The sequence below is a fragment of the Rhamphochromis longiceps genome, linkage group LG13, assembly GCF_057381845.1.
Source record: "Rhamphochromis longiceps isolate RC_006_pf linkage group LG13, R_longiceps_female_GT1.1, whole genome shotgun sequence".
NCBI lineage: Eukaryota > Metazoa > Chordata > Actinopteri > Cichliformes > Cichlidae > Rhamphochromis > Rhamphochromis longiceps.
Window position 1 is genome coordinate 24,667,390 of NC_140569.1, and position 25,232 is coordinate 24,692,621.

At 39.1% G+C, this 25,232-nt stretch overlaps 1 protein-coding gene across 4 annotated transcripts; it reads left to right on the forward strand.

Moving 5' to 3' along the window:
• The first annotated feature begins 767 nt into the window (after positions 1 to 767).
• klhdc3 (kelch domain containing 3) lies at positions 768 to 23,287 on the forward strand. 4 transcript variants are annotated; one of them, XM_085428638.1, is made up of 11 exons: positions 773 to 1,036; positions 2,545 to 2,803; positions 3,808 to 3,984; positions 4,199 to 4,314; positions 4,402 to 4,473; positions 5,874 to 6,087; positions 6,369 to 6,455; positions 7,801 to 7,909; positions 17,714 to 17,787; positions 19,449 to 19,527; positions 21,763 to 23,287. In XM_085428638.1, exons 2-11 carry the CDS (start codon positions 2,650 to 2,652, stop codon positions 21,827 to 21,829), a joined length of 1,149 nt encoding a protein of 382 aa, XP_085284764.1. In that variant the 5' UTR covers positions 773 to 1,036; positions 2,545 to 2,649; the 3' UTR covers positions 21,830 to 23,287. The 4 variants fall into 4 exon arrangements, with proteins under 4 accessions (XP_085284767.1, XP_085284764.1, XP_085284765.1 ...); XM_085428639.1 differs by having other exon boundaries at positions 2,548 to 2,803; XM_085428641.1 differs by lacking the exon at positions 19,449 to 19,527 and having other exon boundaries at positions 768 to 1,036.
• Positions 23,288 to 25,232: the final 1,945 nt, after the last annotated feature.

The window sequence follows — 25,232 nt, forward strand, 5'->3', positions numbered from 1 at the left end:
GCACTTTTAAGAAAGTTAATGTTCAGTTTTAGAGAACGACTGGATGGTTCGAGTAACAGTATAATTTTAGCACTTACAGATCCGACAGTGAGTGGTTCCCGTTACTCATCCAGTCTCAGAAAGCACTGGTTAAAGTGTTTGTGTATTTATTGATTTATTTTAAGTAATTGTGTTTTATGTATATTATGGTTTTATATTTTTACAAATGCTTCATATACTTATTTATATACATATATATATTTAATGGTATACCTTGTGTTGTGTGTGTGTGTGTGTGTGGGGGGGGGGGGGGGGAGTTGTGTGTGTGTGTTTCTTGTCTTGTTTTTATGGACATGTAGTCTGCCAATAAAGATTGAATTGAAATACACATATCCATTGCTGTTAACGGGTATAGTAGATGGATACACATGAAAAAAATCCAGTAAATGTTTTACTGTTCAAATAGGAAGACTGCATTTGCTGAATATATTTTATATTTCCGCATTCATGTAAATTTTTGAATGGAGTGTGTCAAACAGATATCCAACAGATAGTTAATCTTGATGAGAGAGCCTTTAAGCAGTGACTGCAATGAACCCTAAAAAAGAAAAATCAGCTTTCTTGGATGACATTGTGATTGCAATCTTGGCATATTTTCATTTACATGTTAAAAATTTGCATTGTTATAGTAACTGGTCACATTATTATGTGATCACACCACGTGGATGACAAAAACGTTAAGCTTCTGGGTCACCTAACAGGTTAATCCGGCCATTCTGCATAACATCACAGTTACAGCAAGACACTCAACTCTAACTTCTCTCTGTGCTATGCAAAAACGGTGTCGAAAAATGCAGCCGCTGACCTATTTTGCACTTAGCACGGCAGTTAGTAAATCCATCTGTTTTTAAAGCAGAAAGACTCACGTGCGTGTTTTCCCCAAGTATAAAACAGCCGACAGGGGGTGCTCGCGGTAATTTCTCATTCCATCACGCTTGGTAGAGGCTCTCGGGGGATAGCCCTGCCTGGCTGCCTGTCAACCACAACCGGCTCGAAGGTAGAAAAATTGAACATATATGAATGTTATTCTGTTTCACTTGACTAACTCGTAACTTTGCCAAAGCTGGGAGTGAATGTCTTTGTGTTACAAGTTGTCTGTCGTTTGTTTAGAGTTTACGTTAGCTTGCTAACAGCTAAATAGTTAGCTTCGACTGTTTAGCTTTAGCCTAGCCTCTCAAAGCCTAGCACCTTGGCTGTCAAACAGCTGTTTGCAGTAGCACCATATTCGTTACTGTGGTGATGATGTTGAGAGATAAGCGACCGCGGCGGCTAGCCAGTGCGCCACAAAAGGTTGTTGTTATGCCTGTTAACGTTAGCTTAAGAGCAAAGCTAGCTAGTGTGTGAGGCGTCCACTGGTTGTTATAACTGTTACAGCTCAATGTCACCAGCTTTAGATTAGCTTCATCTGTCAACAGTTTGTGCTTCAGTCAGTCGAGATCTGTGCAGAAGTATGCACCCATTTACAAACGAGTCTTATTTACTTGATAGCCGCTGTGCACTTTGAAGCACCGTTGTTAGTCATCTGATGTCAACAGTGCACTGTTCAATAGGACAGGGGGATAGAAGGTGCTTTCTACTCAGCTCGGCTCTTGCAAAAATGTTCATGTTGTCTAATTGTATAGCAAATTATTCGAGATGAGTATTAAGTATGTATAAAGGAAACTGTGTGCATTTATACTGCTAACTTTGAATAACCTGGGAAAGGTTAAACGGTTTAACTGTATTTGCATGTTGGGGTGTCAATTTACCCATAGTGCACATTGTGCAATCATCGAAAATATTGGCTCCAGTTAAGGTTCACATGCCTGGTGACTAGATTTGTGCTTCTGTTGCTCCTCATAGATATGAGGGCTTAAAATAGGTCTATGTTAAATGGTGCTCTAGGGGTTTTTTATTTTTAACGGTAAACAAAGGTTGGAGGTCAGTGGTAAAGTGTGTCACAGGGACAGAATAAGCAAGGGGAGAGGCAGAGTTACTTGTGTTTAACAAGTAGTGTTTTATGTCACTTAATTTCACTGTTCAGAGCTGAAAATGTCGCTTTGGAAATGTTTAATTTCCCATTGAGCTAAGAGCTGCAGGTGTACTTCAGTTTTGTCAATCATTATGGATAAAATAGGCAAATTATGGTTGTATTTGTTTTTAAGAAAAAAACAATAGAAACACTCACAAATATTAAATTGGCAGGATTTCAATACTGTGTATAGATTGAGCAATCTCCTTGAGTAGTGTGGCAGTGTTTTGTGTTCCTATAGTACTGCCTAAAGGAGGCACATGTTTACTCTGACTTTAAACTCATTGTAGTGCAGTGGGTGGGTACAAAGTGAAGAGTGAATAGAAAGGCGTGGTAAGTGTAGGTCTAATCACCTCTTAAAATACCCTGCAAGCATAGATACAGAGGCTTGTACCTGTCAGCAACAGCAGAGCTGACGTTAGCCCAGGGGAACAACAGTTACCCTTTGTTGTCCTTGATTGCCCCCTCACAACTTACCCTGTTGTTCTCTTTAGCAGAGTGCTGCTACTACCCTTGTTGTGGTCACAGGTTTTAATGGCCTTGGTTTGATGGGAGCATCAGAGTGATGGTCTAAGCGCTCACAGTCACAGAAGTGGGGAATGTTGCGCTGGACTGTGCACCTAGAAGGAGGGCCACGGAGAGTCAACCATGCTGCTGTGGCAGTGGGTCACAAGGTGTACTCCTTTGGAGGCTACTGCTCCGGGGAGGACTATGAGACACTTCGTCAGATTGATGTGCACGTCTTCAACACAGGTATGTGGTAAGTGTGTGTGTGTGTGTGTGTGTGTGTAGAGATCAATTGTTTCATTTGTAAAAGTGTTTAAGTTAAAAAAATATATAAATTAAAGGATATTCTGGAAAAAGACTATTGGTGTTTATGTAAAATTGATTCATTCACTTTTTTTTGTATCTTAAATGGGTGGGGAAAAAAATCTATTTGACAGGCAGGACAGCACTTCTTCCCCCCCCCCAGTGTATTGAGAAAGGTTAAACTGTTGTAATTTGTTGAATGTGCACAACTTTACTGAAAACTCACTCAGGTTGGCAGTTAAACCCCAGCTTTTCGTAGCGGTTTGCAACAATTTTTTTTTTCCAGTTGTTGTTTTTCAGTTGCTATCAGACAAGCACAGCTGTTTTCTTTAAATGGGTTAAGAGAAACACCCTTAACTCATTTTGCATGGTTTTTCCCCATTGTGTGGTCAGCCACCTGCTTTAGGGTTTTACGACTTCCCAAAGTAGATAGAGCCTACCTGCTATTGGTGTATCATGAAAAGATCTGTGGAACTAATGCTTTGAGTGTAATGGAAATGGGACCTCTTTAACTACAGTTTCCTGCCATCTTGCTTTGTCCTCCTTCCCCCATTGGCCCATTTACTGCAAAGACTGATTCAAATTTTTTTTCTTTTCTTGATGGTACTTTTTATTATTAAAGTGATGTGAACTGTACTGAAAACTCACTGTGAGAGAGTTGTAGGCACGTTAACAAATTTTACATTTTTTAGCTCTCAGAGCAAGAAAGATAATAAAATAAATTACTGACTACCAACCTAATATCCATTTAAAAAAAAAAAATATGCGAATAACTGAATTTGTAGAACTTCCTTTGTAACGCAGTAAGTATCAAGTAAAATTTGTCAGGCAGCATTGTTTTTGTGTGTGTTTGTTTTTAATTGAATTTTAAAAAAAATGTTCTTTCATTAAGTTTTTATATTTTATTTTTTTAATAAAGGAAAATGTTTACTTTTTGTGTTTTTTAGTGTCATTGCGCTGGATGAAGCTGCCTCCAGTGAGGATTACAGGACTTGAATGTGCCCGTGAAGTGCCATATATGCGTTATGGCCACACAGCTGTGCTGCTGGATGATACTATCTACCTCTGGGGCGGGCGTAACGACACAGAGGGGGCCTGCAATGTGCTCTATGCTTTTGATGTCAGTAAGTAGACCCTCGTCTAACTCGTGCTGCTGAGAGTTTCAGGGTGTATTTCCTTTGAGATGAACCTGTTTGAAGTTAAAATTGTGACAACAAAAAGTAGAGGAACTGTTTTATATTAAGAAAGCTGTAGCACCTGCATGCGTGTGATAGTTTTCCATTGCATGTAACGCAAGTGCTCTGATCTCAATATTGAACAACTGCGACTGCTTCACAGTTACTCACAGATGGTACACACCCAGGACTTCAGGGACTGTTCCAGGGGCGAGGGACGGCCACTCTGCCTGTGTCCTGGGAAAGGCAATGTATATATTTGGAGGATATGAGCAGCTGGTGAGTTTGATTTTTGATTTATTTTTGCTTACACAAACTTTCTCTGTGAACATTAAAAATGAATCTTTTTTTATTTATTTATTTTAGGCTGACTGTTTCTCCAATGACATCCACAAACTGGATACCACTACCATGGTTTGGGCACTAATTAATGCCAGAGTGAGTTAAAAGTCGCTAGCTGTTGCTTTTCAACCGTTGCTGGTTATTCCTTGACAGTTTTTCTGTATTGAGCATTCAAAATAATTCTCCTAACAAACAAACAGGAAACCCTCTCATAAAAAACAAAGATGACACAGCTGAACATCAGCAACATAAGTTATCTGTTGGTGTATTGGCATGTTATAAAAGCAGCTCAGTATGGAATTTCAAAGCAGCTTCCTGCTAGGAAAGTTCAAAAAGCCTCACACTGGATTATATACAGTCTCCTTTTAGCAAATACTATTTTTGTTTATGCAGTCAACATGCTCATGTGATTAAACGCTTGTAAAGTATATTTTAGTCATCATATGACGGAGTTACTGTGGATTAAGTCAATCCATTCAGTTTTAGTTACAGCCATGTTGTCAGTAAGGAGATTGGACTGTGGTGCTTACAGATTTAGCGGTGCATGTGACTGAATAATACTTAGGATTGCATTCCTCTTTAGGAAAATGAAAACTTCTGTGCTGTTACTCACTTGCTTTTTTCCCCCTTTGAACTTTGGGATCATTTAGCGTTTGTATTTTTACATTTGCATGTGTAAAACTCACTTTTCAGTATTGGTTCTGGTATTCTTTCAACCATGTTAACGATTTACAAAGCCCCCCTGTCTGCATAAAGTTCATGGTTAGACATTGGCAGCACATTCCTGAAAGGAAGGCTTGTGAAAGACTTTGGCATGACTACAGGGCAGTGACATGTAAAGTGAGTCGAGGTTTGCCTCTGTTAGAGTTGGTTGCAGTATGTGAGAGCAGGTCCTGTTTCAGTCATATTTCTGGTAAAGTTCATATATCTTGATTATGATTCTGTGTCTTGCTCCAGTTAAATTGTTTACACTATCCCAATGACTGGGCTGACTGGACACCACTATCCCTTTGAAAAGGGATGGTGGTGCCTGGGGGAGGTTTGGGATTCACTGTGGTTTTGTAGTTGGAAAACTGATCCACTAGATGGCAGTGTTTACCTGAAATTGCTGTTTTTTTTTTTTTTTTTCCTGGGCGAAATGCCTGAGATGGTTGATCATTTATATGGAACGAATGAGCTTCAACACTGTCCCTTATATTGAACGTAAGAATTGTTTCTGACATGTAATGGTTTAGTTTTGAATATTAGGACTTTTTTCTTATCCCAGGGAATAAGATCTGGAATATTTTAGGAAGACGAATTCCATACCAAGGCTTATGATCAACATAACTTGATGAAATTTTAGATTTAATAAACACAGTAAATTAAGTTTTACCAAAAATGTTCTCAATAGCTATAACTTCAGTGTCTGAGTAGACTGCTCTGCTCTCTCTTCACTAAAACTTTGAGTGTGGAAGAGTTTAACAGTAACATCGTGTGTTGTCTTTGCTCTGCAGGGAACTCCAGCACGCTGGAGAGACTTCCACTCGGCTACCATCATTGGGACAAAAATGTTCGTGTTTGGAGGAAGAGCAGATCGTCTTGGTCCCTTCCACTCCAACAATGAGGTCTACTGCAACAAGATCAGAGTATTTGACACAAAGACTAACTGCTGGCTGACCACCCCTTCAACACAGCCACTACCAGAGGGACGCAGAAGTCATTCAGCCTGTAAGGCACAAAATACACGCATAAAATCGACTGTGTTATTAGACCAGTATCTGATTAAATTCTTTTAATTTGAGTTCTGTTTGTTCCAATATATTTACAGGCTAGGTGCTAATCTTTTATATGCATCTATGTGTTGGATTAGTGTTGTGAGAACAGTGTTGTCAAATATAATCTGCCAACGTTATTCGATTAAACAAATCAAGGTACTTTATCTGGGTCAAGTGGTTCCTTATAGTATACTTCAAATATCATTAATCTGGACTTTTTATTTATTTTTGAAGTTTCCTACAATGGAGAGCTGTACATATTTGGAGGATACAATTCTCATATGGAACGACACTTCAACGACCTTTGGAAATTCAATCCAGGTAAGTCTATATTTACATCATTTAGATTTGGAAAACCTGTCCTGTTGCTGTAGAGCACTGCTACTAGAGGGTTTAATTCCTGGTAGCTTTATTTTTTAAAGAGTTCTTTAAATTCCACCCTGGCTATTTACCTCAATACAAGAAGTGCAGGACTAGCTTGTGTTGACCTACTTTTCTCATTTCTTCATGCATAAATAACCGGTCCTCCTCCGCTGCATAATTGACATTTGCGTAATGGTGATTGGCTGCTTCCTTTTTCACCACAAAGTTGCTTTCTGTGTTTCATGTTTTGCAACACAGATGCTGAAATGACAGCCCATTCAGTTGCTGATGAATGTTACCTGATTGCATTTCAAATTGGTTTAGGAGGTTTTCTGGAAGAAAGCCTCAGGCTCTTGTTACATGCTAAACATAGTCACTGATGAAGCAACACACCTGTGGTAAACTCGTTGTGTCCTAAATGGTGTTAGATAGCACTATATTATCTGATACTATCTTTGTGTCAAGAAATAAATGACAAAGGTAATACCAGGCACTAGCTAAAAGTCCATTATTTTAATTAATTTATGTTTAATTGTCTCCCAACTGCCATTTCTAGTTGTAACTAGAGAAAACCATTGTGACAGCAGTTGCACATGGTGTTGAATCATATTAAAAGTAGATCATTAATGTAGCGATGTGTTGGTAAACATTGGCAGGGAATTTGGACAAGGACAGCCATAGCTGTTTTCTAAACTCTTCTCTAGTTTATTTGAGAATTTGGTCTTTTTTTGTAGTGGATATGATCTTATGTGCCTGTGCTATTTAAAGCTGATTTCTTCAGTTGCCATCTAAATGTGCTCTGCAGTTCGCTAGGTGGCAGCACTTTAATTTTAGTCATAATTATCTAAGGGTCTGAATGGCCTGTTGCTATAGAGATGCAGTGATGCTGTTTGGGTCTGAGACAGTTCATCCTTATATGGAACAAGTGAGTGAGCTTCAACATCGTCGCTTACGTTGCATGCACTTCATAGAGGACTTGTTTCTATTTTTGAAATGTAAGATTTTGTGTTGAAGGTTAACCCCCCCTGTCTCTTTTTATTTTTATTTCTTTATAAATATTCCTTTATCTTAGAGCCTTGTGGTTTAATATTTTTAGGAAGCTGAATAAACAGCAGGCATAGTGAGAAACTCTTCTAGTTTAGCTGGTATGACGTAACCCTGTTGTAGTTTAGATTTATTGTGCTGCAGATACATTTCCAAAGAAATCTCTCATTGTATCTATGCCCATTCTTTTTATCCTTTTTATATAAAATATAACTTTTAATATAATCAAAATTATTTTTGCCTTGTGTGTACACACTAGAAAACTTCACATGGAAGAAAGTTGAACCTAAAGGGAAAGGCCCATGCCCTCGGAGGCGTCAGTGCTGTTGTATGGTTGGAGATCGAATCATCCTCTTTGGAGGAACCAGGTGAGGCACAAAATATTAGTACTTGACCTAGATTTGAACTTCAAATATTTATTTATTTTTCAATTAAATTGTCATCATTTGTCAATCATTTGTATATTTACATCTCTGCCAAACATTTTGTGTGTGCTGTACTCATTAACTCATTCCCTAATTCAGAAAGAAATGCATGTTATCAAAGTTTGCCCAGACGTTCATGTAATGACACAATGTAATAGACACATGGATGTCAGAGTCAATATGATGGAAACTTTGTATCGATGTTAAGATTTTGAACATTTACAAAAAATCCCCCCCCCCCCAAAAAACATAATCAGTTTACCTGGGTTCACCTGATAAACTCTGAGTTCACAAAAAGACAAAAATCTGGTCCGGTAGCCTAGCACCTGAGAAGTCCTTAATAATGATGTGTACACCATCTGCGCTGGTGAAGGTTTCCAGGCAATTAGAGTCTAAAAAAAAAAAAAAAAATACATGTCTTACCTCTACTTCTCAGGTTCATTTCAGAAAATGCACCAAAGGACATGAAATTAAGCATGGATGGACTTCAGTCGCTCAAATTTCAGTTGTTCTTTCAGGAAAAATCACAATGGCTCCTCATTGCACTAAAGATGACTGCTTAAGTGTTCTTTTGTGTCCTTGCCTTCACAGCTCTCATAAAAAACACTAAATATGGGCTTTTTGCACTCAGTTTTTTCAGTGATTGTCTTTAGGTGGGTGGAGGGGGTGGCAACTTTTTGTGCATCTGACCATTTCAGGACAGACGACAGTCTTCTCTCTTCAATATGCCAAACACAGTCTGGATCCTGTAGATTGCTGTCTACAGTAGTGATAACCAGGGGCTTCGTAGCTGGTTAGGTGCCGCTGAGGTGGTGACGTTCTTGTGATAGGCCAGTAGCCGCTGGAGTAATGAGGTAGCTTACAGCATCGTTCAGGGTAGTCCATGTCCTGGGGTACTGTTATCAGCAAGACCCTGTTATCAGGAGAACTCCACTGGGATAACCTGATGGTAGGATCACAAGGCTGTGGATAAGGCTACTTTCAGACCCTCTACGTCTACGTGCCCTGTAGTTTTTGAGCCACTGACTGTTGCTGGATGTGTTTTGTAAAGCTTCACTTGCTACCACATTGTGCTGTGCATCACACCCCAAAACGCGTACGTGTGACACACATTTCAAATAATATGCAAAAGCATAATACAGAAGAGTTGTCTCTCTAAATTTGTAATCATTAGATATTCATGTAGTACTGAGAAGCTTATAATGAAAATGACAAGCTCGGGAGGAGTCTTAATTTTTGAAGGTTATCCTTTGTTTAGGTACTCACTGGGATTAGTCCAGAATGGAGTCATGATTTCCTGTTCTGAGCAGATAGGGCTGGAAAAGGGAGTGTCACTGAGCTGATGAAGGGTGCAGAGGAAGAAATCAAACACTACATAATATCTCTGACATCCTGTTTAAAAGCCCAAGGGCACAGAGGTTAACATATTCATGAATCTATCTTTAGAGAAAAACTGCTTTGTCTATTATGTGCTTGGTAGTTGCTGTGTTCAAAGTCTGGAGAGGGGTTTTCTGTTACTGTAAAAATTGGAGCATGATCCTCACAGGCTCCAAGTAAGTTGGCCACACAGGTTCTCTTGGCCAGCATTGCTCATTATTTTGTTTTTGTTATTTTAGAGCACACTTAAGCTTCTTACACGCAGGAACTCCCATAAGCATTTGCACACAAACACCATCCAAGCAGACCTAAATTCTTTTTCGTCTTTTGACTAATAAAGTTGTAATTTTAAGATTTGAACAGTGTTTAGGCTTTGTCTTGACTTGCATTGATAAAGACTAGCCTGATCCAGTTTCATTAACTAATTACGTTTGAACAGTCCCTTTAAAACCAGCACCTCTTGTGTTTATTTTTGCACGGCCTAACAACATGAGGGCTGTTAACAGGGCTAGAAAGTTATTAGTGTCTGTCTCAATGCAGTTGACGAATGCTTGCACAGGCTGCCATGAATTATTTGCTGGACACCTTGCTTGTGTTTGTTGTGGGGCTCCTCATTTCAGTAGATCTTCTGAGGAAATTGTGTTGAAATTTATAGTCCAAATGTTGTTTTCCTGAGTTGGTTGTCCTTTCAGACTGATCTTAAACAGAACCCCTCTGATATTTATTCCCAGTTTATTTTACCTGCAGGAATTTGTTCAGAATAATTTATCACTTTAGTGAAGGACTGTTAAACCATTAGTTCAAGCATGACTGCTCTGCTTTCCAAAGGGTTGTGCTTCAGTCGTCTTGCAATATGCTAAAATGCATTCGTAAAATAAAATGTAGGAACAGCTGAATGAGACACACTGCTGTTAGCTTAGAAATTCCAAGTGTAAGTAAGATTTGAAGTCAACAAGCCTGGTTTACTCTAATTTGGTGCTGTTAAATTTGGATTCAGATAATCCTTTTTAAGTGGAAGATACCTCTATTTTCATACATGCTTTCACTTTGAAGGTAAATGAGCAGACTGTGTGTGAAAGACGGGCTGGGCATTAGTGGCAATGTGTTGAGTACCACTTGCGTCGGTGTAAACAGGACTGCTGAGCTGCAGAAAGGTGCGAAAGTCTGCCCCATCTCTGATTTATGACCTTAGGGAGCATTCTTTCTCACAGAGTGCAATTTGATATACCCCCAGTGCCTCTGCTACACTCATTTACTGAGTTCTGCTCACTGCCCCACGAAGGACGACCCGTGCATGACCAACTCCACCTGTACCGACCTTCACCTATGCATACAAGCAATGAATAGTTAAACCCTGTAAATTTTGTTTTCTTTTTTATTTCTTGCTTTTTTCTTTTCTTTTTTTCTTTTCTTTTTTTTTTGTTCCCCGAGGAATGAAGCGCAGCTCAAGTTGAGTTGCGTATGAAGGCAGAGCCACACAGTGCTCATGTTGTCATTGTTGGCTCTCTTCTCACTGTGTGTTTAATTTCTTACGACAAACCCAGGTTGAGCTAAATCAGGAAGCATTTCAAGCCTGGGAACAGGGCATCCTATGAGGGGCAGGAAGTGAACAAGGACATGACAGCTTGGCATGCTGGGAACAGACAGCTCGGAATCTATGAAGGGAAATCTGGCACAGGCCTCTGAACTACTTGGACCTGATGTGCATTCATTCCAACAATGCTTTTAGGGAATGTATTTTTACCATGACGGCATTCATTCATCTTTGAATGATGACAGACTTAAATTATCTGTGTGTTTAAATGTTAATCTGTGATTGAAGGCTTTTTGTAATTGCTTGATCCTTGTTGTCCTTTGCGCCTTTTTTAGTCCTTCAGCACCTTTTTGTGTATACTGCTGATAATTAGTTTTTTCAAAAGCAGGTATAGTTTTCATACACCTAGGATGATATTACTGTGCATAAGTAAGAGCAGGTAATACATCTGACTCTTACATATTTCAGAGATTACAGAAACCTACTTATAATCTGTATTTACATTTACAAATCAAATACATGATGATAAATATAGTGTGAGTGCAACTCAAATAGTTAATAAAAAAATAATACCAGTGTCAAGATGATATCTAATAAGATGAAAGTGAGGTGTATGTTTTTCTTCAAAAATAACTCCTTCATTAAATGAACTTTTTTGTTGATTAAGGAGAATCATGCAACTCCTGTCTTGAAACTGCTGGTCGTGTCTCCACAATTGGGTGATATTGAGCAACCTGGGATATTTTAAGGCCTTCAAAATCTAATTTTCCCATTAATTTACTTATTTGCATCTGAATGTCAGTGCTTAGATATTCTACTGACTTATGTATTTGGACACTTAGTGCCTTTTCTGGTGGTGTTTGCATTTGTCTGGATGTCTTCACATGACTTAGTGAGTCACAGCTCTTGTTGGGCTTACGTCAGCGTGGTACACACACTCTGCTGTGCCAACCTTAACACATTTGTTCCATTTTGGAAATATGCAGAGTCACTTAGTACATTTAGTAAAGATGGAAAGCATGCTGACGCCATTTCTAACATTAGGATGGAAAAAAACAAACATTTTTAATATTTCTGGCTTCTGTCGAGTCATTGCACTGGATGAGTGGGTTGAAAGCTCTAAATATAAGACTCTGGGTTTGAATTACTTGATTCTAAAACTCAAACAGATCGGAGTCGTCTGATCTCCACTGAGAGTGAATTGCTGCTTTACGTAATTAGCAAGCGGGAGACCACATAGCAGGTAATCTTGCTGGTAGCCAAAACATTCCAGCTCCAAACCTCTAGTTTAAGCTACCAAAATCTCACTGGGATATTTAATCTGTGTGGAATTTAACAGCTCATTATAAAACTGCAATTTGCTGAGCCAGAGAAGTCCAGGGGTTTTTGTTTAGTAGTCCAGGAAGGTCAGAAGCCTGGTGCCTCTATATCTCGGACACGGCTGAATTGCGCCTTTTATCAATAGCTGAAGTGGCAGCTGTTACAATAGACATCTGGTTAAAACGTGACTTGTTATCACCCTGGAACCTGCCTGTCTAAATGTTAGACTCAACACAGCATGGGTCTGAGAAATGATAGTCCTCTCTTGCCGGGTATTGTACCAAAACTAAAAAACTCTGCTTGAAACTTTAATATTTTTAGCTTCATTAGGCTTGCTACAATGCCAACTCAATATCTTAGATCTGCCAGAGTGGAAATCGACTCTATAGATGCACGCCTGTCAGCACAACAGATTTTGATACCACACATGTTGTCTTTTGGCCTTTGGTGTCAAAGGGTACCCTGCAGAGTTTTCCTTTATTATTTGTCTGTGTGTGTTTAGTATTCCTGAGACAAAACCTGTCAAACAGCGAAGGTGACCCCATCAGGATATGGGGCATACCGCGCGTGGCAGGACAAGACCTTGGGGGAGCTCAGCTACACTGTGATTTACTCTTCAAAGACAAGCTCATGATAGTATTTCATCTGCATCTTAACCCTCCTTAACCTGCTAACGGTCTGTATACATTATGGTGTCGTAGGGGTTGAGTGTTGCACAGCAGCTCAAATAAACAGCCTTACACAGATGATGCATTGTGATGCTGTTGTCCATGTCAGTAGACATTTCTAAATAGTAGTATTTTTGAGTTAGTGCTGTCATTACAACTAAAACACCTCTGTGCTTTTTGGATTAGTAGAATAACGTAAGACTAGCAGATTTCACGCATGCACAACATACCTTAAATTTAGACATTAGAAGATGAGCTTGCACGTATGTCTGCATCTGAAATTTAAATGCTCTGTGTAAGTCTCTGCAGCCTAGTACAATGTCTGTTTGACAACACGGATTTACACTCATGTGAGAGTGGTGCTGGGAGGAGGCCAGGGAATTCACTCGACAAGTGTTACTTGCCTCCTGCACACACTACTCGGGCAGGTCTGCCATGTGCTACATGTGAGGGGAAAAGACAACTCTGGACTGTGATCCTTCTTACATTGTCTGGAGTTTGTGCTGAAGCTGTTTAAGTAGTAAATTACAAGAAAAGCCCACCAGTCAACTTGTGTAACAGGATAATGTCTGATGTTTTAATCAGCAAGTCGTGTTTTAAACAGTGCTGCTTTACGTTAAAATTGATATTTCTGGAAAATGGAGTACTCTTATAGCAGTACTATAAGAACTAATTGCTCAAGCAGTGCACTGATGGAAAGTTAACCAGTGAGCTAATACATGTTATAATGATCTATGAGAACTGTTTATTAGTATGTAAATGGCAGTGTATCAAAATCAACCAAATAACCTATTTTTCCAAAATGAATCTGGCAGTTAAACATTTGACAAACCCTTTGAGAACCAGTTATGTTGAGAGCTGTGAGAAATGCTTTTTTTTTTTTTTTTTTTTTTAAAATCACCCTAATTTTGCTAGGTAGCTAGGTTGATAAGAACCTGTCCTGGGACCAAGGGACCAAATTACTAACCACTCTGACTTTGCAGTGCCTTTAAGTATTATCACTAAGTGCAATTATATTTTATCTAGAGAGACTGAAATTTGAGTTGCATGCTTCATTAGGGGTTGGCATCTCTTCTTTCTAATCTAAAGTCAGTTATTTGTCTCACTGGGAGCCAGCTACAGGTTGTATCTCACCCTCTGCATGGGGTATAGGTCTGGGCAGCTCTATGTCTTAATCCACTGTCCAGCCACTGCCCAGGAGGGGGCACAGATAGCTGGGTAAGACGAGTTGAGACAGCAGAGATTAAGCCAAAAGCATTGAATAGAAATCTATTGAGCAGTGATAACCAAGACCATTACAAACTCTTGCTGGAATCTTAACAATCCTTTAAATTCCTATTGGATAATGTCTATATAGATTGTTTCATTACATTTTAAATGCTTTTGCTTTTTACCTTGGGTAAGGTTAATAGACATGACCAAGCATTGCCTATACTCTTAATGTATTGAATTTTAATAATTTTTAGCTTGTACTGTTGTCTGAATGACAGTAACAGTTAAAGCTTTTTTTTTTTTTAAAACAAATATAACCCACCAGTGAGGACCTGGGTTGCCCATCATATCAGAAGTAATTTTAAAATGTTGAAAGCGCATCACAAACTGTTCTCGCTGCTTTCATGTGTTTTCAGTCAAGGTGTTTCAGCAATAATGTGTAAGTCTGGCTCTCCTGATAAAGTCCTCTACAGGAAGTTGTAGTGGATGATGAGTTCCTGTGAATTAGATGGTTCTGATGGACCAAAGTTCAATAGGAAGTGGAGAAAGGAAAGGGATGCAGATCATATCATTCCCAAGAATGAGGATATGCCCAATGAAGCCACTTAAAACATGCTTACGACAGGTCAGGTTCCAGGTATATTGTTGACTCTATTTGTTTTGAGATAGCAGAGGTGTCATTAATAGAATTTCTATCAGATCCAAATCTTTTCTTTGCCACTTCGTTTTCAGTGTTGGTTCTGAAAGTAAGTTGCAAAAATTGTGGGCAATTAACTTCTTCGACACTTTGAAATAGTCCTCGGCTCTTTGGTGTCTCTTCATTAGTTTTAGAACTGTAGCTCAACTCTTTGTTCTACACTTTTGAAACCTTGGTGTGTAAGATAATGAAGTGGAGCAGGTAGTGCCTTGCTAGAGAGGACCGGCAATTAGGTGATTAGACGCCCTCATTGAGTGTTGTTTGAAATAGCACTCAGTGTTGTTTTAGTGGGGGGGCGGCATCACTCAGGCCTCATTCAGACTGGGAACCACTATGCTGTAGGGGGAGGAGCACTTTCACACATGGTGATACTTTGCTGATCAAGTAACAAAGTGGCCCATCAAACACCAGGATGCCACATAAAGTCACACACTGTGACTTTCCCGTTTCCGAATAGTGTGTCAGACAGCCATTATTGCCGCTGCCTCCATAGTCTGCTTCAGCCCTTTCTCTTTGTTGTGACCCATAAAGTATTACCATTCCCTAATTTTCTGCTGAATTTCACACCCTGACTTGCATTATCCACGACCATCCAAAGAAGCCATATCCCAGTGGATGCAATCTTCATCTCTGTGGTTGCTCGTGTTAAAACATTCCCTTATCTGTACTCTTTCACGCGTCAGCATCCAAGGCCGATGCCCTCCCTACGGGTTTACACAGTAGTTCACAGCTACTGCGGGGTGCTCTTTAGATAGAGATGTTGCTTTTCATTACTTCTGTTGTGTAGCCAGGTTGCTGATATTTGTCCATTCCACACATGTGGTATCTAAAACTCCCAATTCACTGAATATTTCTATATCATACTGTTTCTTACGTTAAACAAATGCTGTTAGCTGGCTTAACTTGAGAATGATGCACTTAAAAAAAACAGGAAACTGTTCACTGAATACGGCAATGCCACCCAACAGCATGGTGTTTTTTTTTTTTGTTTGTTTGTTTTTGTTTTGTTTTTAGGATGTTTGGGGGAAAAAAAAAAAAGAAAAAAGAAACGGCTGTAAGACTGATTTAATGAGTCATATCAAAGCCATTTGTTTGGTTAAAATTAATCATCAATACTAATTATCACATGAGGGATGTTTGTGCTAATTTAATTCCGGTGGCAGTTTTAAAGTTTCAGGTAACTCACATGTGTGTCATACATTAAAGAGAGTGTTTCTCACCACTATTGAAATGTACCCTTTCAATCACCACAGTAATGTTAGAGCTTGGGTGAGTATTCTGATAAAGGCTCCCACTTTAAGCCCGGGTGGGTCACCTCCTCAAATTCAAATTCAAATTTTATTTGTCACGTACACAGTCATACACAGTACGATATGTAGTGAAATGCTTGGACAACTGCTCGTGACCTAAAGAAAACAAAAAAGGAAAAGGCTATGAATAAGATAGGAAATAAATATGAAAAATTAAAAAGGGTAAATTTAACTAAGAAGGAATAAAATATAAATTAAGGTTAAAAATGAAATAACTGTACAACACAAATTAGAATGAAGGGTAAATTTAACTGGGAAGAATAAGATAAAATATATAAATTAAAGTTGAAAATAAAATAACTGTACAACAAAATACACAATATAGAACTATATAAGAATGTATGAAGAAATCTAAATATAAATAAATATATACACAATAACAGCAGCTGTACAAGTATTAACCGGAAATGAAGAATATAGTGACCAGTGTTGTGCAAAAACAATGTCCAGAAAGTCCAGTGTGTGTGTAAGAACCATATGTGTGGGTCGGTACTGTGTGGTGGTGTGATTGAGAGACCGTATCGCCTGCGGGAAGAAGCTCCTGGGGGGCAAGGGGCGTAATGACTTCCCCAGCTGGCCCCCTGGGACGACGGAGCTCGTGCTCTGCATCTCTCGTGGCTGCTTTAAGCCACCGCCGTGTTTGTTTAGGGAAGATTAGCAACGTAAAACCCTTACAACATCCTGAACACGGAGCGAAAGGAAGATGCGATGGAGAAGACAGCAGGAAAGGGTGAGAGAGATTGATGGGTGGTGGCGAGACGGTGCATTGAGATCAGCAAGAGGATGGTTCAGGGCAAGAATGAAAGACGAAGAGAGTGATGAAAATCGTAAATGCAAAAAAACTGCAACAAATCTGTTGCCAACAATTTTATTTATTTTTTTCTTCCTGTGGTAATGTCTGGGTTGGTTGGACACATGCCAATCGCTAGCTGGTCCAAAAAGCATCTTGATTTTACTCTTAAAACTTGGCTTCTGCATTTTACACTTTCTCCTTAATGGTTCCATAGAACGCAAACGGCTTGGTGAATTTAAATGTAAAGTGTAGTTTTATCTTCTAGATGAGTTTTATTGTTACATTATGAATATAAAGCAGTCGTGTGCAGCATGCATTTGGAAAGCTATATGTACTACCTTGCTATATGTGCGAATAAATCTGAACTGACAGGCTACATTACCTAGAAAAGGTAATTAAAAGAATGGTTTAACAGGTATATAGTTTGGGCTTGTTCAGCTGTGGTGCACCAGGTGTCACAGGTGTATGTGCTTAACTGTGGCAGGAAACAGATGTGCAGTGATATCTATGGCTGCTCAGGTCTGGGAGACTATCAGCATTGGCCAGTCTGTCTTACAAGACTGCTCCACTTCCTGTGGACCTAAATCATGCAACGCATGATAAGGAGAGCTGTGTGAGAGCTCTTATTTAGGATAGTCTGTGGCTCCCTGATTATGGTCCCAACTGATTCATGTAATAAGATAAATAACTGAGAGTCCAATGCTGGAATTCTATGGTGTGTGTGTCGCATTAAGTAGTTGAGTAATGCTTACGGTCTTTGTAAGCTGTGTGAACTGTGCTCATGAAAACAGGAAGTTTATAGAATCGCTCTAACCCTATTACTTTTCTCTTTACAGCCCCTGTCCAGAGCAAGGAATGGGAGATGAATTTAACCTCATGGATCATTCAGACCTGTATATCTTAGACTTCAGTAAGTACTCTTGTCTTTATTGGTATCTCTCTTAGGATTCTGTGTTGTTGCAGATAATGCACCCCCCAAGCAATTTTTGACTCAATGACATAAAGAAAACATTAAGATGATCTCAAAGGAGTCACCAGAATCGATGAACTGTGTTATAATCTGAACCTGCACCTTCATGGTTTAGATGTCATATCTATTTTACTGCTTTAGTTCAGTCCTGCTGCTTTAATAGTGAATTATCTCACAAAATCCACTGTACTGCTTCTCAACAAAGGGGTTGGCAGCAACTGGCTGGTAAAGTGCAGGTTCTGCAGCTAAAAAGACAGTAGGTGGTCTCCACTAACTGTTACAAGAGTTAAATTTACAAGCCTGGCTGCACGCTTCCAGAGTCTTTACCATTATGAGTACTTGCTGAGCTAAGGGTTTGTGAATTTTATTCATTTACTTAAACAAAAATCCTACAAACATATATTTTGACTTTTTTTATATTATACATATCAAAGCAGCTCAACAAAATAAAAGTTAAAAAAAAGGCAGATGTTGTAATTAAGACTGTTTTACCTGTTCAACTGATATTCATCCATTTATTTCAGCTAATTATAGATTAATTAAACCAAAATACGGTTTGTCATATGTGAACGAGATATGATGAAGAGTTAAGGACATAAAATCCCGGGTTTTTTCTCATTACCCACTCTCGTGTGTACAGGGACATCTCTGCCAGACAGCTGTTCGGATTGATTTGTGATGCGTTAATTAAGTACAACATTAATTAGAGCCCTACGGTTTTTGCCAGTTGAAGCTGCTGCAGTTAACATCTTTTCTGGCATAAACTTTGCCATATTGCCAAAAACTCAAATTCAGACTTGAGTACAAACAGAAGCCAATGCTGGTCAATAACTGTTGTGAATTGTACAGCAAATGTTTGTCAGGCAGCCCACAGATAACTTAAAAGGGAATTATATTGACTTTTCTGTTAAGATGTCAGAAAAGCAAGCTAAACAAATGATTGTTTTTAAAATAAGATTTGGGATGGTTTTTTTTCCCCCTTCTCTGTAATAAATTATGAAATGACTGCTTTATTTCTGACCAGACCTAGTATACTTGGCCTTGGCCCTGCACGGTGCTGTCAAATGCGGCACTTCCGTCTCTTGGACTACCAAATATGGCAATATCCTGCCTGCACTGGGGTAGCCTGTAATGCTGTCAGGTCACAGTTAGGGTTTGTGTAGGTGGGCTTACACAGGGACCTTATGGGACTGGCAGTACCCAATGACAACCCCCGTGGCCTACGCTTCCTCGTGCCAGTCACGTTCGCCTTCACACTGTTTATCACTGAACATATGGTGGAACAGCCTTTGCCGATGATAGTAAATGAGAGGGAGTTTGTACGTATTATTAGAAATCTGGCTTTTAATAAGATGATTTGTGTACTGAAGTGACTTCCACACTCACGTCATCATGTCCTGCTTGTTCTCATACGTGAACACTTGCTTTATTTTCTTTATTTTTTCCAGCTATTGATTATTTTTGCACCCTTCCATCTACAGATTCTTTAGATCTGAGCTGCCTGGCTCAACTTTGAATTCCCACAGCTGAAATTGATATTAATAGCTTGAGTATGATTAGTGCCACTGATCATCCTATGACTCACTGCACTCTCTTTTCAGGCCCTAATTTGAAGACTTTATGCAAAATAGCTGTCATTCAGTACAGTCTGGAGCAGTCGGGACTCCCACATGATATCAGGTCAGATGAGCATCCTCCTCTCAAACATTAGCACTGTTTTGTCATAGAGCTGACATATTGTTGTTCGTGCTGTTTTTATTATGCCAGTCATTGTAGCCACTACTCAGTCTCTCTCTAATTAGGTTGTTTTTCAAAAGAGGCAAATTATGATTCATTATCCTTCATTTAACTAGTGGCAAGTTTTACTCTGGCTTTTGTCTGACTTGGCTTAGGTCCTCGCATGTAGAAATCATAATTATAGATCTAAATGCATAAAGGTTCGAGTACAGAAGTCAGACAGCCAGGAACCATTTGTATAGTGCTGCTTTCAGTTGCTTCATTGTCTGTGATCACATGTACAGCTTGTATAAGATCCTTCCCTGTGATGTAGAGGAAAGGCCAAAATACAAATGCAGTACATGGTGTGCAGAGAGTACCTATTCAGCCTTTAAAGAACTGAAATTAACAATAAAGTGGACTGCAAAAAGTAATTTCACTACTTTGTCCTTGGAAATTAAATATAACAAAATCTTAATGCTAAAACTTTATATCTTTGAGATGATTAATAGTCATTAAACAACTTCAGGTGTGGTTACAAAGTAGCAACATAAACTAATCAAGTGAAAAGTTGGCTTTGACTTAAATTACTTCTTGTCCACCTGAAAGGTTTTGAAATGGTTTAGGATTGCTTAAAATTAATTAATTAAAAAAAAAGAAGCTTAGACAGTTGTGCTTGATTATTTAAAAAAAAAAAAAAAAAAAAATCTGACCGTGAAACAAGCTTCTGTGCCAGTTCAGCCAGCCAGCATCCCAGTCACCTATCAGTCTAGTGATGACTCAAGGTGAAATGATTGACAATGTCCATAATCCTCACTGTGTAGAAAGAGAGCTTTCCAAGGTTTCTTATGAAAGACCCTAAATGGTTTAATTTAAATGAATAAAGCTTATGAGCCTTTGAGAAAATGTAGCGTCTGCTGAAAGTTTTTTTTGGTTCCCCCCTCCCACCGTGTGCACCCTGTTTGACTTGGTGATATATAGGAACGTCATAGTTATACCACACTGCTCAGGGAGATCATGACAGCATGAAATGCTATCGCAGTTCTTCTAGTTGAATATCCTGCACAGGAGTTGGCACACAAGTGTGTAAAAAGTCTTTTTTTTTTTTTTCCCCCCTCAGCATTTTGAATTAATAACACATAATTTTCCCGTCTTGCTGACTGATATCAAATTGTTTTGACACATGACTAGCAAGAGACTCAATTTTGACAGCACGACTTTGATTTGTTGTGAGGTTGTAATGGCAGGTTTGGGAAGTTTTAATAGCTGCATTTAAGCCCATGTTTAATGCATATAAAGGTAAGATGCATTAAAATAGACTAGCTGTCAGAAAATGTGTATATATAAATTGCAGAAAAGCAAATTAAAGTACATTACTGTTCCCCTAAAACCTTAATTCATAGATTCGGGCAAGCTAATGGAGATCATTAGGAAAGGTGTTTGTCTAAAATTGAGGACTTCCACTAAGGGGATTTTCGTTACACGTGGACCCCCTGGAACCTGATACTAATTACTCCTCTTAGCCTCTCATTTCTCTTGCACCGTCACTGCCACCTTGCATGTTCCCCACTTTGGTGTTTGCAGTTGTGTTTCTAACCTTTTTAGAGGGTTTTCAGTTGGGGTCACAAGACTTTGGTTAACTCCTTTTGCCCCTCAGTGGCATCTCCAGGTCCTGTGCCAATCTCCCCTCTTAAACACACATGTGCACAACAAAAAAACGAACAAAGCCGTTTGATAGGGAGTGAGTGTGAAACCAGACCCAGTGATAACAATCTGGAGCTCAACCTCTGACCTGTCATCAGGTCAGCACTAGACCCTGTTGTCAGCTCCTGCTCCTGATGCTCATGTTACAGCGGGGGCCACGATGTAGCCCCTCACGTGGGTAAGGTGGGGTCAGGGGTCCAAATATAAACTACTTGATTTAAAATATAAAAGGATTCTGCAAATATAAAATTGTAGACAGCTTAGCATAAGGCTCAAACCTGCCCATTTCAGTTATTTTAATAACTGAACTATAAAATTGTGAGCTAAAGAAGCTTAAAAGCAAAAAATTAAATCCAGCATGAACATCATGCCTATTCATATTTGGCACTAATAACTTTGGGTTTTGCACTGGTGCACTTTAAAATCAAATTAATTGTTTGCTGGTGATTACTAAAGCTTTTTTGTTTGTTTGTTTTTTGTTTTCTTTAACGTCAGGTGGGAACTGGCAGCCATGACAACCAACAGCAACATCAGTAGGCCCATCTTCTCCTCCCATGGCTGAAGAAGCTTAAAAGTGAAGCAGAACCCAGACTCTGTTTCAGGACACTGGGCTTTTATCTTTCTAAATCGAGGACTGTTTTTGTATAGTCTGGATCCGATTTATTTTACACATTCTACAAGTTGAAACTTTTACTGACCAAAACATCCCGTATCAGACTCCCTTGGACACCACCGGCTTTGCCCTGTCTGGGGATATTTTAGCCCTTAAGATGGAAATCGTTGATGCCTGTTCACCTTTTTTCTCTTCTTTCTAGCCTCTCTAGAAATTCAATCAGCCTATGATAATCATAGACTTCTAATGTTAAGCACAGGAAGAGACAAGAACTTCAGCCAAAGGTTTTGAGAGCTAACCTCTTTGAGGATTGTCATCCAGATGTCACACTCATACAAATGTGAACCTTCTGTTTCAAATGCAAATGGTTATTTCACTTGCAGCGTTCTCTTACTTAGCCATGTGCAACTATCAGGTTCGTGGGCAGATAGAGCTGGTGCATGTTGAATGAAAGGAGAAGATTCTTTACCACAATATTGGAATATGATCGTTACAAAATAAGCTGGTTTTCAATGCTTTGCCATTTCCCTTCATTGTAATTCTGTCAGTACCCTACTTAAGTGGCTACAAGGTGATTTGCAAGGCAGCCAATGAAAATGTCTGCCTTGTAGAGTGGAGTGCTTCTATCTCCCTGAACTGCATGCATCATTGGGCCTTTAAGATTTCCCATACACTGAATCACTAAAGGAGGTGTTTTGCAGGGAGGTATTTGTGTTCTTCCAAGAAATGCTGTAGTTTCACTAAAGGGTTCACCTGCCCACCCCCCTTTAATATGTTTTACAGTGCCAAACGTGGAAGGGAATCTTGATGCAAAGTGTGCGTGTAAGCTAGTGGTCCTCGCCCACCTCATTTAGTTTACTTGTTGTTGAAGAGATCATCTGATATGCATAGTGTAGTTTCTTTTTAGAGACAATCCCATAGTTTAACGATGTGACCCTCTTATGTTTGTGCATAATGACAGGCAAAATTGCAGATGTTTTAAATGCACAATGGCTGTTGACAGATTACATGCCACACTGCTTGAAAATGACTTGGAAATTCTCAAATTGGACATTTATTTAGGTTGTGGGTTTTTACATTTTATCTGACTTTTCAAAACTTGATTGGTGATGGGCTTTTATTTAAAACAAAATAAATAAATAATCACAGCTTCACCCACATTAGTGAATGAACAAGGCCGTTTCATTTTTTTTAATATATATTGTCAACAAATTCCCTATAAAGACCAAAACAAGCTGTGTGTCTGTGCAATGCCTTTGTTTCCACTGCATGCTCAGTAAACCCACATGGCTCTGATGGTTCTGTCACTGATACACAGATATAAATTTTGTAGGTTGGGTGATTTTTATTTTATTTTTTTGACAACAGTAGTGTCTCAGACAATCTTTGATTAAAATTTAATACATATTTTTGGTTTTGGCCTTTGTTGACAACATCAGACTTAATGAGCATAAATTCATAGGTGATAAAGTTATTTTAACCATGGTTTTACTTTAATCTGGTCCTGGGAAGGAAATGCCTGAGCTAAGGTGGGATTGGAAGCTGTGTAGCCACACACTCGTGAGGATGTTTGAAGTGCCGGTCCTTGGGACCAAGTGTTCTGTTGCTTTCAGTCTCTGATTAGCTGGTCGACATTTAAAAAACCAGCAGGGCTCTGGGTCCCAAATATTAGCGTTTAATAACCTACATCCTAAATATTTACAACTGTGTCATATAAAGCAGTGTTCTTAAAAAACAAAACCCCCAATCTTAAACATTTAAGTAGCTGGATAAGTGCACTATAGCCATGGGACGTTTGACCTGACGGAGAGGAGATATGTTGATGCTGCGTTTGCCTAAACAGACTTCAAAGTTTGGGGCATTTGGTTGCTCTAACCCCTTTACAGACCTGTGGTGCCACTGAGACTCTGTCACTCTTAGCCCCTGCACACGCATGCATATTGACACACTCTTGATATTCCTCAGATATTTCTTTCATTTGTTTTGTGTAAAGTTTACGGGTGACATTTTTAGTAAGGACCTAAAATTAATTGCACCATAGTGGGATTAAAAAAAAAAAAGTACCTGCATAACTTTCCTAGATAATAGCCACTCTCTTTCCTCCACATAATGAAGTGTCCTGCTCCACCACCCAAATATTTTTGCGTCACATGTTTAATTGGTTAGCGTCATTTTACTTTGAGTTGGATTTACAAATGAGTGATAAGCTTCTCGTGGTTACGCTTGCTTTACCATCTTTTGTGTCGCGGACAGAACCATGATAAAGAGATTGTATGCAGAAAAAGTTTTCATACCAGTAAGTATATCTTGAAAAGTTGTTTAATTTAAAAGCAACATGGTTTTAAAAACAGAACAAAATCTGGAGTGTGTTTGGATTCCTTTTACGACTGTGGGCTCCTGTTGCTGATTTGTTTTTATATATAATTTTTTTTTTTTTTTTTAAAGTGGGTCTCTGTATCTGGCAAAGTTGGTCAGGACTTCCTGTGCAATATGCTTTATAACTGTGTCAATAAATCTGAGACAGTCAAAGTGGTTACTCTTTGTATCCATTGATTTCTAAAAGTGTCCAGAGTTGTTGTCATTCATATACTGCTCTGTGGCAAAGGTGTACTGTACACCCTTTTAATTCTAAGGTTTTACCCATCAGGACCCAACAAACCATTTGGTTCTTAGCAGGTCTTAAAATTGAGTAAATGCAACCTCCGATGAACAACAAAACATGACGCATTATCCTCCGTTCACCAAAAACTAAGCCAAAATGCTCCTCCACCACCGCGCTTGGCACATGATAAGGTGTTTATGCTGATATGCTGTGTTTGGTGTTGGCCAAAACATTAGTTTCTGAGCATTGCCCGATCTGACCGTGGGGTAAATTTGCTAAGGTGTCCATTTCTTGGCAACTGAATGTTTTTCATTTGTGAAAACATTCACACTGATGTGCTGCTTTAATGCTGCAGACCAGCGAGCTCACAAAACATTTGCTTTTATTGAGGTGCTCACACTTCAGCGGCACCTGGCTGCTACATACTGTCTTAATTAAGGCTCCTGTTGATTTTTGAACTTTGACTTTAGCAGGTTTTAGTTACATATGTTGCATCTGTGTTTTTAAATGTCGTCCCTCATACAAATATTAGACTTAAGAGATGGTTACTTTCTTTTTCACATCACTGCACATATTGTGTCATAGGACTATAATAACGTGCTCTTTATGCTTAAACTTTGTTACCTCTCAAGGCCAGTATTTGGCATGTGGCAAGCTGCATGATGCAAACGTGTTCTAAGGCCCTCACCACCTTTGTTAACCCAAGACACTGATTTTTGGGGGCCTGTTTCAGGCAGAGTGAACAATTTT

Bases quoted from the DNA above. Each gene is read 5' to 3' on its own strand.
- klhdc3 (XM_085428638.1), top strand. From the start codon at position 2,650: ATGTTGCGCTGGACTGTGCACCTAGAAGGAGGGCCACGGAGAGTCAAC. The intron at 3,985-4,198 runs GTAAGTAGACCC...ACTGCTTCACAG, and splicing joins GCTCTATGCTTTTGATGTCA to TTACTCACAGATGGTACACA. The intron at 17,788-19,448 runs GTAAGTACTCTT...CTCTCTTTTCAG, and splicing joins CCTGTATATCTTAGACTTCA to GCCCTAATTTGAAGACTTTA.